Source organism: Girardinichthys multiradiatus, chromosome 14 (genome assembly GCF_021462225.1).
Source record: "Girardinichthys multiradiatus isolate DD_20200921_A chromosome 14, DD_fGirMul_XY1, whole genome shotgun sequence".
NCBI classification, from domain to species: Eukaryota; Metazoa; Chordata; class Actinopteri; order Cyprinodontiformes; family Goodeidae; genus Girardinichthys; species Girardinichthys multiradiatus.
Genome location: NC_061807.1, coordinates 12,586,859 through 12,599,284, shown reverse-complemented (window position 1 = coordinate 12,599,284; position 12,426 = coordinate 12,586,859). Strand labels below are relative to the sequence as shown.

General features: G+C 42.4%; 1 protein-coding gene and 1 long non-coding RNA gene across 4 annotated transcripts; both read left to right on the top strand.

The window, feature by feature from the left end:
• Positions 1 to 146: 146 nt before the first annotated feature.
• slc10a7 (solute carrier family 10 member 7) lies at positions 147 to 11,958 on the top strand. 3 transcript variants are annotated; one of them, XR_007041591.1, is made up of 14 exons: positions 147 to 406; positions 1,427 to 1,509; positions 1,591 to 1,727; positions 3,731 to 3,806; positions 3,892 to 3,930; positions 4,009 to 4,044; positions 4,977 to 5,060; positions 5,149 to 5,314; positions 6,808 to 6,859; positions 7,466 to 7,539; positions 8,497 to 8,642; positions 8,773 to 8,824; positions 8,932 to 9,428; positions 11,550 to 11,958. XR_007041591.1 is itself a non-coding variant. In XM_047386798.1 (13 exons), exons 1-12 carry the CDS (start codon positions 307 to 309, stop codon positions 8,791 to 8,793), a joined length of 1,014 nt encoding a protein of 337 aa, XP_047242754.1. In that variant the 5' UTR covers positions 148 to 306; the 3' UTR covers positions 8,794 to 8,824; positions 11,550 to 11,958. The 3 variants fall into 3 exon arrangements, 2 of the variants coding, with proteins under 2 accessions (XP_047242754.1, XP_047242753.1); XM_047386798.1 differs by lacking the exon at positions 8,932 to 9,428 and having other exon boundaries at positions 148 to 406; XM_047386797.1 differs by lacking the exons at positions 8,773 to 8,824; positions 8,932 to 9,428 and having other exon boundaries at positions 148 to 406.
• On the top strand, positions 7,549 to 8,388 carry LOC124881256. The gene is made up of 2 exons (XR_007041592.1): positions 7,549 to 7,985; positions 8,262 to 8,388. It is a non-coding gene; the product is annotated as an uncharacterized LOC124881256 (long non-coding RNA).
• Positions 11,959 to 12,426: the final 468 nt, after the last annotated feature.

Here is a 12,426-nt window from a genome sequence, read left to right as displayed (position 1 = left end):
TGTAAAAACTTTATTATTATTATTATATTAGTTTTAATTGTATCGCTGTATTTCTTTTTTTGTTGTTGTTGTTGTTGTTTTTTTTTAACGTAAGTTACGGTAAATTATCGTCCTGCGTCACTCCTTCCGTCATTACGGCCGCTCCGCGGCCCACGTGTCCGGAAGAAGCTCCTCCTGATCGGCTGGTGTTTCCCGACGGAGCTCCCCTGAAGGAAAACGCAGCGGCAGGTTGCAGAAACTTGAGCCCGGCCGCTGCGACAGGAGGGCCGGCGGGCTGGCCGCAGGCTGAGCCCCTGCAGCTGAAACATGGGCCTCCTGGCGAGGCTGCGGAAGGAGTGGTTCATCATCGGGATAGTGCTGGTCATCCTGTCGGCCAAACTGCAGCCCAGTGTCGGTGTTAAAGGAGGTGAGGCTCAGACCGATGAAAGTTTCAGGATCGATTTGTAGGTTTTAATTTTAAATGGTATCAACGGTGATACGACTGAGAGCTGAATGGAAACTGAATGAAATCCTAATTTAGCTGAAACAACCGGAGATGTTTCCTGACGCCTAAGATCCTAGTGACACGTTGCATTCAGCAGGAATGTCAACACACCTCTCAGCGCTTAGAAAAAACTGTTTCTACTTAAAACAAATCCCTCTGAAAGTCCTCAAACTTCATCTGAGGACAGTTTATTTAAACCATAATATTGTCGGAGGGTTTATCACAGCAACAGTGAAACTCACACTGATAAATCAGCAACATTATCTGTAGTTCAGCCTCACCTGTAGATAAGATAACCTGCTGGACTGCTACTGTGCTGCCTTCAGGTGCTCCTCGAAAATCACCACTTCGGCTTAGAAAACCTAGAAATATTATTAATTCAAACAGTAAACATCATCTATTAAAGTTTTGTTTTTAACAATAAACATGAACATAAATAACCAAATAACTCTGAGATCGTATGGTACACCGGACACAGCGCCTTGTAAAAGTATTTCAACTCCTTGAAGTTTTTCCACATTTTGTATGCATTTCACTGGGACCTGATGTGGCAGACCAACACAAAGGAAGGCATCGTTGTGAAGAGGAAGAAATAAAAACATGCTTTACAATTTGTTTTATAAGAACGAAAATCTGAAAGTTGTGTTGTGCATATCTTTAGACTTCTGTTATTGTTCGCCTACTTAACTTAAATGTTGCTTTGAGAAACTAGCAGAGTTGTTGATGTTTTCAGGCTGAAGGAAACAAATATTTTTCATGCTCATAAAAAGATGGCGTTTTTGCAAATGCACAGAAAAGGTTGGATTTTAGCTGTAATATTATGTCACTCGGTGCAAATCTAAGGGCCTGTTTTAGTTTTTCTGAGTATTTATAATGGAGCTGGAGTTGGGCAGGGTTACCATGGCAACCAATGTAAACAAGTCTCTTGTTTCTGCCTCTCAGGTCCATTAAAGCCAGAGATAACCATTGCCTACGTCGCTGTTTCCCTCATCTTCTTCAACAGTGGCCTGTCGCTGAAAACGGAGGTCAGTTCTTGCTGTGATGCCTTCAGGTGCGACTCAGACACCTCCACCAACATGACTGTTTTTTCTGTTTGTCTGCGTTAGGAGCTGACGAGCGCGTTGCTTCATGTCCGCCTCCACCTCTTCGTCCAGTCCTTCACACTGATTTTCTTCCCCCTCGCCGTCTGGCTGCTGCTTCAGGTCCTCACGCTGACCACCATCGACCAGTGGCTGCTAAAAGGGTACAGTGTGTGTGTGTGTGTGTGTGTGTGTGTGTGAATGGTGTCCTCTGTTCGGCTCTCAGCCTGACTGTACCTGAAGGTCGAACACACAGAGCCGCAGTCATGAATAATACAGCTGATCCTCTGTGTGTTGGTTTGTTGCTTTAGGAGCCAGAATTTGGGAACGAGGTCCAAACCTTCAGGATGAGGTTTAAGTAACAGTTAGGTTGAAGCTCAGTAGAAGCCACTGTGTTAAGCAGTTTGAGGAGGGTTCACTGTCTTCTCTGCGATCTTCTACAGAGATTCACAGATTACCAAAGAGAAGCTTCAACATTCCCAAGGAGAGACACTTCAAAAGAGAAAATGATGTCGATCTGTGAGGAAAATCAAAGCAGTTCTCAGATACAAACAACTCAGAGCGGGCTCTGCCACCAGCCCTGAACTGGAGAAATTCCCATTTTTTACATCTAGGAGTGCACCGATATGAAAATGTTGGGCCGATATTAATATTGCTGTTATGGCAAATAACCGATATTTAATCAGTATTTACCCATATTATATGTTTTTCTACCCTTTACAACAGTGAAAAATTACCACACCGCTGACATTGATTCTCATTTAAGCATCCCACAATCCTTTGCTGCATCGCTATCACTGTCACATGACCAAACAAAAACCACACGGCCAACCCCTCCACTCCTGAAACACATACACAAACTGTGACAAGATGGAAATAAACGTCGGTTATTAATATCGGCCCAGTTTTACTTATCGGACCGATACCGATGTTAGGCCAGTATTTCGTATGACCCTTGAACCCATGTTGTTACACCCATGATCTTTAATGTGTTTTGGACCAATACAAAGTGCATAATTGTGAAGTGAAAGGAGGAATGTGGTTTACATCCACCCCCCTCAGTCAGTACTTTGAACCTTTAGCTGTTAGGGTGCGTCGCTAACAGCTTCACACGTAGACAGACTGACATCGTTGACCGAAACAGCTCAAGCTCCGTCCGATTGGATGGAGAACAACCGTAAACATCAATTATCAAGTCCTGTCACAGATTCTCAGTTTTATTTAGATCTGAACTTTGACTAGGCCTTTCTGAATATGCTCTGATGTAAACCATTCTATTGTAGCTTTGGCTGTAAGTTTAGGGTTGTGGTCCTGCTGGAAGGTGAACCTCAGCCCCAGTCTCAAGTCTTCTTCCATGGTTGTCCTGTATTTATCTCCACCCATCAACTCTTTAACTCTGACCAGCTTCTTTAATCCTGCTAAAGAAAATCATCCCTACAACATAATGCTGCCACCACCATGTTTCACTATGGGATTGGTGTATTAAGGGTTTATTTCGTTCTTCCACATGCTTCCTGTGTCTCCTGCATGGCTGGAGCCAGATTTAGTGTAAGATCCCAGTAAAGAACCCTGGTTTAGCTTCTCAGTCATCCAGGACACTAGGATCCTCAGTGCGTAAGTAACAGGAAAGTGGACTTCTTCTGTTGTTTCCTGAAGATGTTTCACCTTCCATGTAGTCAGAATAATCACACTAATAGGCCAATGGCCTTATCAGTGTTATTGTCACTTAACCTTTATTTATACAGATAGTCTCACTGAGAGAGGGGTTCTCATCTACAAGAGAGACCTGTTATTGTTCTGACTACAACCCATTCGACTGTTACTTCCAACCCTGTTGAGAACTGAAGAAACCTTTTGGTGGAGAGGCAAAACGTCTTCAAGAAATAAGAGAGGAAGTCCAGTTTCCTTCTACTTCTCAGTAAAGTCCATTGAGTTTGGTGGTTCTAACGTGAATCTTTGAGAAAATGTTCAGAACATATGAATGTTTTTACAGAACACCTCAGCCCTTGATTTGGAAGAACTAAAAGGACTTTAATTATTTCCACCAACATCGATTTAAAAAGCTCCTGCGTACAGAAGGTCTTATGCAGAAGCTTTTCCTCGCTTTGTTCTTTCTCCAACCTGGAGACAACCAGTTCATTCTCTTTATCCTGTTGTCGTTGCCTAGGTTACAGACGGTGAGCTGCATGCCCCCTCCGGTCTCATCCGCCGTTATTCTCACCAAAGCTGTCGGAGGCAACGAGGTGAGACACACAATCTCACACGGGTGAGCGGTGAGTCCGCCTCTTGTTGCCCCCCCTGCTGACTGATTTCTGTCTCTGCCTTCAGGCCGCTGCCATCTTTAACTCCGCCTTCGGAAGCTTCCTGGTAGGGAACGGGTCCGGGTGTGGTTGGGGGGCCTTAACGAAGGGGGCTGGGGTTTAATGTTTTCTGTTTGTCCTGCAGGGGATCGTGGTGACTCCGTTGCTGCTGCTGCTCTTTGTAAGTCACACCCGAAACCCGGCGCCACCGTGTGCAGAACTGGGTTAGACTATAAGACACTTTAAATGAGGTCTGAATAAAGCTTTATGGAAGGGGGAGGGTCAAAGTGAGGCCCGGGGTTCGTTAGCGGCCCCCGACTGCAATGAAGAATAATACAGGAGGTTAAAGCAAATGGAGAGTTTTTATTGTTTAAATAGGGCAAAATTATTACCAACAAGTTAAAGTCTTTTTACAATGAAAAACCCAAAGTATTCATCTTTTAACAACCTCACTTTTCTTTAATTTCATAGTAAATATGGCCAAATCTATCCAGTGACTTTTACTATAAAGCAGACTTTGGTGCACCCAAACCCGCTTCTAATGAATCCATTAAACGGGGTTAAATACAGCCAGCGTTTTAAAGAAGGACCGACCCACATCCTGTCCTTTTTGCTGAGGGTAGACTCATTGTTTTAATGAGCCTAAATGAATTCACTGGATGGCTTTGTTTTAATGAGGCAAACGTGCTAAATCTGCGATGATTAACACACCCATAAATCTGGCATGCTCAGCTCATGGTTGAGCAGGTAGAAAACATTTACTTTATCATTTTTTGTGATTTTAGGTTTCAAGAAAATTGTCTATTTTTTGACCCACATGGTAAAAAGTTAGCACACCCCTTGCTTTTGGGGCTTTGAGCTCAACTGAAAACCAAACAACGTTTGGGAGAAAATGTCATTAAATTAAGTATAAATATTTATTTCATTCAGTTTATTGATATAGATCAGATTCACCACTAACATCGTCCGAGGCACTTTTCTAATATTAAAGTGGTTTGTAAAACAGAGGCGAGTCTCTAAGAAGCAGCCAGATTATTATAACTAGATATTACGTCCCTGCAGTAAATAATTAATGTGTTTCTCTTTAACGGCCTGGTTCCTCTCCTCTTCCAGCTTGGATCTTCATCCTCTGTTCCCTTCACCTCCATCTTCTCTCAGCTCTTCATGACAGTCGTCGTTCCCCTGATCCTGGGTCAGGTAGGAAGATGTTTATTGATGCACGCTTCCTGTCAGCCCCGCCGTGAGCTTTCGTTGTTCTCGTTAACGTTTTCGGGTCGGCTCGCAGGCGTGCCGCGGTTTTCTTAGGGAGTTCCTGGAGCGACGAAGGCCTCCGTTCAGCGCCATCAGCAGCGCCGTCCTCCTCATGATCATCTACACCACTTTCTGCGACACCTTCAGCAACCCCAACATCGAGCTGGACCCCACCAGCCTGCTGCTGGTCGTCCTCATCAGTCAGTATTCAGCATCACATAAGCTGCTAAGAAACCTTTAAATTAACGTAGTATCAGCTCTTTTTAAGGCTGCATGACTCAAGATGATTTTTTAAAAGCCTTAAAATAACTTCACTGTTTGTTGCAGCTGCATAAACCCACACTGAAAGCTTTAGAAGATTGACTGAATTAACTTATAAAATCATTACAGCCAGAATGTCTTGTCCTGGGTTATTATGCTGTGACACAGAGGTCCATTTCTCCCATTACTCTTCAAAATGGGAAATACCAGAGAACCTGCTATTCAAGAAAGGCAAATATGTTGAACTGCAATGTTCACACCACTCTATGTGAGGTTTAGCACGTCAGTCACGAAGTTCTGGATCAGGTGTGGGCTTCCAGGGTAGTGAAGGCCCGTCCTGCTGGGTCTGTGTGATACTGGCCTCCAGAGCGTGAATGCAGGACACTGGAACTGTATCAACCTACCAAAATACTGCATGCTAGCAAGCAGGCCTTTGTGACTGCAGCATGCACTGATTTTGATGATGGGATTTGATATATTTCGCAACTCTACAGGAAGTAGAAGAAAATGGCCACTGGCCTGGAATGTTCCTAGAGCAATAATCAAAACGTTAAAATGACCAGAACTGTTCTAGACCAGGCTGGACGACGAGTCCAGCGGATCTCTCCACCAGATACAGTAGGACAGTAAGGGCCATAAAACAGAAAACCCCCAAGGTGTCTGTTAACAACCTGCAACAACCCTCCATGATGACCATCTACTGAACATGCTGACCAGCATGTTTCTGTCCTGCCATCACCAGCCTAAACATGCCTTCCTTTAACTGGAACCATGATGGAGGTTTACTGCAGGAAACGTCCCAGTTGGTGCAAAGGATCAAAATGTGAAAAAGCACTGCAGGCCACACTGTAAAGTACAGTAGAGGATGTGTGATGCTGTGGGCCTCTTTCTCTTCCAAAGGTTCTGTGAACCTTGTTGGAGTGAATGGCGTCATGAAACCTTTAAATACCAGAAATCTAGCGGACTCCAGCAGTAAACCGAAAACGGGCCGTCACTGAGTCTTTCTGTAGGATAATGATCCAAAGATGGGATGATCCATACGGCCGGACCAACACAGGAATGGAAAATCAGCCTTCTGCTGTCTACGGACGTCTCAGTCCGTAGACCTAAATTAAAGAGAAAACCCGAAGAGAGGACTCTGGACTACAGACTGTCTCTCTGTTGCTCCAACCGTGGGAACGTCACCGCAGTTGTTCTGCAGGGAGAAGGTGGGGATAAAAGCACAATGATTTATTACTCCTCTCACATTGAAGGTTTCAAACTTTTATGTCTGACATTATGCTTCTGCAATGATAGATGAATTATTTTAAGGCTTTTTACTCATCTTTACCAGCGTTGTTATAGAAACATAATGAAAATAAATAAAACAGAAAATACGCCTGGATCTTTACCTCCCTGAATATAAAGTCTCAACTTCTTCTGTCCTCTGCAGTTTTCTCCATCCAGGTCAGCTTCATGCTGCTCACATTTGGCATTTCCACCAGGTCAGTCTCCTCTTTCCCTCAATGCTCCTTTTACTCGCCACACGATTCTGAAACTGTACTGGTCCCAGGCAATGGAAAGGACCGGTTATTGTCCTTTGGGACCAGCACCAAGCATTTTTAGTCCAGTCCTTGTACCTGATGGAGGTTTTGGTACAAATATTTGCCAAGTTGCCTCTCTGAGTTATTGAATCCTGTTAAAGGCTCCTAAATAAAAGATAAACCTGCTGATCAGCTGAAGGAAGATCCACGTCTCTAGTCCTGGTTTCTTCTTTCGTCTCCTTTTTAAGGACCCATTGGACATTATGATGGGTTGTGCCAAATTTACATATATGCTTATTTTTGCACATTGATGGGGTATTATTTTAATAGTTTCTGTTAAGTAAATAAAAAATAAAGTGTATTTATTGAAGCCATGCTGCTTGTAATGACGGGAGGATGGTGGAAAGCAGCCTAAATCCAGACCTTCAGAAAGCGTCCAACTGTTCATTCAGATTGAAGGAGACTGACTGCATTTATTTACTGCAGTCATCCATGTTGGGCCACCGCAGCGGTCCAACCAGCAGGTGGAGCAGAGAGGATCTAACCTTTAGTTGTTTCTCCCTCCAGGTCTGGATCCAGATTCAGCCCAGCCGACACCGTCGCCATCATGTTCTGCTCCACGCACAAGTCTCTCACTCTGGGTACGATGTTGCAGTTTAAAGAGACCCTTGATTAAATCTGTTCGCCTGTTATACCCCTTCATGTTCTCAACAAACTAAAGCAGGAAAAGGCCGAATAAAAACTGGGAAACTAAAATAGACACGCACTTTATTCAAAATGTGTCTAGCTGCTTAACCTGTGAATTTGTTGAGATATAAGGACGTTACAGCCACAAACTTTAATGTGCTTTAATGGGATTTTATCTGATGAACTGACAACAAATTCTGCAAAACCTTAAAGTAGATTCAGCTTCTTTTAATCTGACACCTCAAAATAACATCCAGCGCAACCAACTGGCCTCAGATCAGTAAATAGAGTCCACCAACGTGTAGTTTAATCTGAGTCGAAATGCAGCTGATCTGTGATGGTTTTTAGAGAACATTAGAGGACAAGCAGCATCACGAAGACCAAGGAACACAGCAGACAGGTCAGGGAGGCAAATGAAAGCAGGGTTAGGTTACCAAACAATATCTCCAGCTCTGAAAGCCTCGCAGAGCTCAGGTTTATCCTTCTTCTCAAGGTTCCCAACAGGGAACCTGTCAAACATGGATGTCCACCTTAACTAACACGCTATGGCAAAGCGTTTATCAGAGAAGCAACCAAGTGGTTCATGGTAGCTCTGGAGGAGCTGCAGCAATGCAGAAAGTTGTTAGAACACCAGTTTCAAGTTTGCTGCAAACCAAGTAGGGAACACAGCAAACAGAAGAAGGTGCTCTGGTCAGGTGAGACTAAAACGGAACTTTTTGGCCTAAATGTAAAACTGTGTGGAGACGAAAACTCCACCCTAAACGCATCACCCTGGTGGAGCTAAATACATGCTGCAGAAGAGAGTTCGGTCCTGATTATGCTTTCATTGATTTTTAACAACTTAAAACCACATTTAAGAATCTCCTGGAAACACATTAGAGTGAGAAAGCAACGCTCCCTGTTCCCTCCAGGCATTCCCATGCTGAAGATCGTTTTCGAAGGCTACGAGCACCTGTCTCTGATCTCAGTCCCGTTGCTGATCTACCACCCGGCCCAGATCCTGCTCGGCTCCATCCTGGTGCCGACGATCCGGAGCTGGATGGCAAGCCGACAGAAGGTAACTCGGCACCAACACCGAATCTATCACAAACACTTTTCAGGCTGATTAGAGCTGCGAGTTGAGGAGATCCCTGAGATGATGGCTGTGTTCCAGTTCTAACCTCGTGACCTTGTATCCTCTCTGACAGACTAGTCTGTTGTTGAGATAGGGCCACGTTCCAACACCTCTGTACCCTCTGAGTGAGTAGAGACTGACACCAAGCCGCTAATCCTTGTCTCTTCATGTCGAATTAATTCTTCAGGATAATTTGTACCTGATGGTGTGTCCTCAATCCTCCTTTAATCAGCAGGTGGCGCCATTTAGTCAAGCTTAAGCCCTTCAAGAAGCAACCACTGCTGTAAACACGTCTTCAATTGTTTTTTAAAGCAATTAATCAAAAGCCAGAGTATTTCAAATCTAAACTGTAAAATCCTCTATCGAAACCTTTCACCTCTCATAATTTTGTCAGAATCCTTCATTTGTCGCTTAGTGGGATAATTGGCATTAATTTCTGCAGCCAAAATACAGGTTAGAAAGTTTGTACAAAATGTTCCCAAACATTAACATAAGGAAATTAAATATAGAAATACACAAATTTAAAAAATGTAAAAACTATTATATATTAACAAACAAGATGATAATTCTTTAGGGAATAAAAAACGAATTAGAAGTAATGTACAACAGTAACAGTATTTAAAACCTTTATCTTTATCTGTGATAAACTGGATCGGGGGCTTGGCTCTATTTTAGGTTGGTTCCAGTTCTAAACCGGTACTGGAAATGGTTCTACAGTGCAGATAAAAAGTACTTTCTTCCTTACGGATTCCTTCAGTTTTTGCTTTTTTGTCGCACTTAAATGTTTCAGATCATCAAACAAATTTTAATATGAGACAAAGACGACCTGAGTAAACACAAACAGCTGTTTTCAAATGATTTTAGCAGAAGGCAAGGCGAGTTTATTTATAAAGCACATTTCACTAACAACAATTCAAAGTGCTGTACATGAAAAAAAGAAAAAGACAACGGTGGCATAAAGGTAATCAAATAATTAACAAACACAAATAATTTAAAGAGAATAAAAATGAATAACTAAATGAACCTCCTGCAGGAACATTTAAGGATTTAATCCAATCATTAAAGCATGCATTGCTCCCGGGTCCATATTTTCTCAGCATAAAATCAAACTTCCTGGGGGGGGTTTGGCCTGTCCCATTTCACTGAAACTTCGCTTCCCGTCTGATTTATCCACAAGACATTTACCAGTAGCCAAGAGTGAAGCACTGGTGCTAAACTTTGAATAAATGGGGAGATATCTTTCTTCAAGTCTTACCCACGTCTGGCTACGAATCAGGTGCTTTGTGGCACACCTGCCGCGTGTCCTTCTAAGCTTAACTTAGGAGCGCCCTTCTCCACGTATGCGTTCCTGTGGGGGGGTCTTTTAGTTCCCAGGTGAAAAATCCTAAATTGTTTTATTCCTGTCCCACTAGAAAGCGTCAGTAATTATTTAGAAGGAAGGTTTGCTTTTTATTTTTATGCAGATTAACATTTTGTTTCAGGCTAATTTTATTAAATAGTTTAAAAAAAAAAAAAAAGATTCAGCTTTATTAGCTTTATTTGTACGGACAAACAAGGAATTTGACTCCGGTACACTTTGCTCTCAATGATAAAGAATATCTTTTTAAATGTACATTTATACAAGATTGACTCTTATTTATTAAGAGGGAAAGAAAAAAAACGGTTCTTCCAGCCTTGTGGCAACAACTGCCTTTACGTGTTGATAGCAATCCAGACTTTGACTAGGCCATTCCGAAACCTTCAGTTCCCCCCCGTTTTTTGAGCCATATGTAAATACATAAATATGACCTTCAGTTGACCTTCAGACATGGACTTGTTGGTGTGCTTTGGATCTGGCTGTGTAACCCGAGTGTGCTGGAGCTCTGGGTCACAAACCAATGGCTGGATGTTGACCTAAAAGACGTTCTGGTAGAGAGAAGAATTCATGGCTGCGTCGATTATGGCAGGACGTCCAGGTCTTGATGTAGCAGAGCAGCCCTAACCATCACACTACCACCACCATGTTTGACTGTCGGTATCAGGTTATTTTTCTAAAATGTCCGTATAGTTTCACATCAGGTGTAAAACCTTCCACTTTTGTCTCATCAGTCCACAGACTATATGAGTCGCTCTTTAAGTCATTTTGGTACGCTGGCCACTGTTGGGAAGGTTGTCCACTGCTCCATGTTTTCTTCTTGTGTGGACAAAGGTTCTCACTGTGGTTCACTGGAGGCCCAAAGCCTTGAATGTTCTTCAATTTCTTTAGATCAGGACATGGAGTGTTTTAGCCTACTTCATGTTGTCAGCCAGGTTCTATTTGTGATTTATTAAATCTACAGGTGAGGAAGTATATCACAAAGGGCCAGGTTGCTTTTTTCTTTACTCCGTAACTTAAAATCGTATAAAAAATGCTTTTTATATTTACTCAGTTTATTTTACCTGATGAAAACCTGATGATCCGAAACATTTAAGTATGGGGGAAAAAAAAGCAGAAATGGAAAAACTTTTTCAGGGGACAAGTACTTTTTCACAGCACTGTGTATCACAGCCACAGTATGATCCCTCAGGGTGGTTGTAAATGTGCTGCAAGGACACGGTGTGGGAGCTCCCCCTGCTGGTAATAACACAGATTTCACCTGCTGGGGTCACTGCTGCAGAAAACAGCAGTTTCAGTCTGCTTCAGCTGACGTGGTGTTGCTCTGTTTGGTGGTGGGACATTCACTCTTTTGTTTTTGCTCCTCTGCTTCACTTTCTTCTTTCTGTTTTTATCAAATTATGTCAATAAAAACACAAATGATTCATGAAAGTCCTCAAATGTTTCCTGTGTCACCGGAGTAAAGATCTATTTGACAACTTTGGCTTCTTTTTTAGGGGATCAAACTGTCAAACCTGCAGCCCATCTGATGGGTCTCGGAGCGGCGAAAGGACACAGCTGCCAAAAAGTGCCTTTTTACGACCAACAACAACCAGGACCTCCTCATGGCAGAGCGGCATTGAGTGCCCGCCTTGATAGCCTGTTTCTATTTCCTACATTAACAAAAAAAAAACTCACATTTGCACCATTTATATTGTTTTATATTTAAATGAAATGTGTTTTATTTTTTATATCTTGAACACAGAAAAAAAAACAATCCTGGGGGGAGAAAAGGAGTATTTTGAGGAACCAAGTGGGCGGGGTTTCTGGGACCAGTTCTTCCAGGTGTCACTGCCAGCAATTGTAAATGTTTTTGCTCAACTTACTGCAGGATTGTGATGTCTAATATACAAAGTAACACCTACAGTTTGGATTCTTGAGCCTTTTTTAGTGTACCGGAAACAGCGTTGGTGTTATACAGAAAGGGGGCGCTGTTGAGCTTATCGCTGACATTTTTAAATGATAAAACTTCAACTTGAATGAAGGTTGCAAACAAAATATTTTCCATTAGTTCAGGTTACTATCTCTGTTGTGTTCTTGTATATTTATTATTTGCCATACAGAAATAGTATTTATAGCAAGAAAAGCAATTGATCTAGTTAATAATGTTGGACTACTATTATTTTGAACTAAACATTTCATGGATGCAAATCAAAGCAGCTGCTTTTCACCATTTTTATCATACTGCCACATCATCAAACAGTCATGAAGCAGTGCAGGATTTGACGCAGCAGCACCTGGTGTTTGGTTTTTCCTCGTTTTTTCACGATGAAATATTCCTAATGAGCATTTTAGTTCTGCTCCCGGACAAATACATTTGGGAATAATGCCCTT

Coding starts and splice junctions, on each gene's coding strand:
- slc10a7 (XM_047386797.1), top strand. CDS start 307: ATGGGCCTCCTGGCGAGGCTGCGGAAGGAGTGGTTCATCATCGGGATA. Junction 3,807..3,891: donor AAGCTGTCGGAGGCAACGAG/GTGAGACACACA, acceptor CTCTGCCTTCAG/GCCGCTGCCATCTTTAACTC. Junction 4,045..4,976: donor CGTTGCTGCTGCTGCTCTTT/GTAAGTCACACC, acceptor CTCCTCTTCCAG/CTTGGATCTTCATCCTCTGT.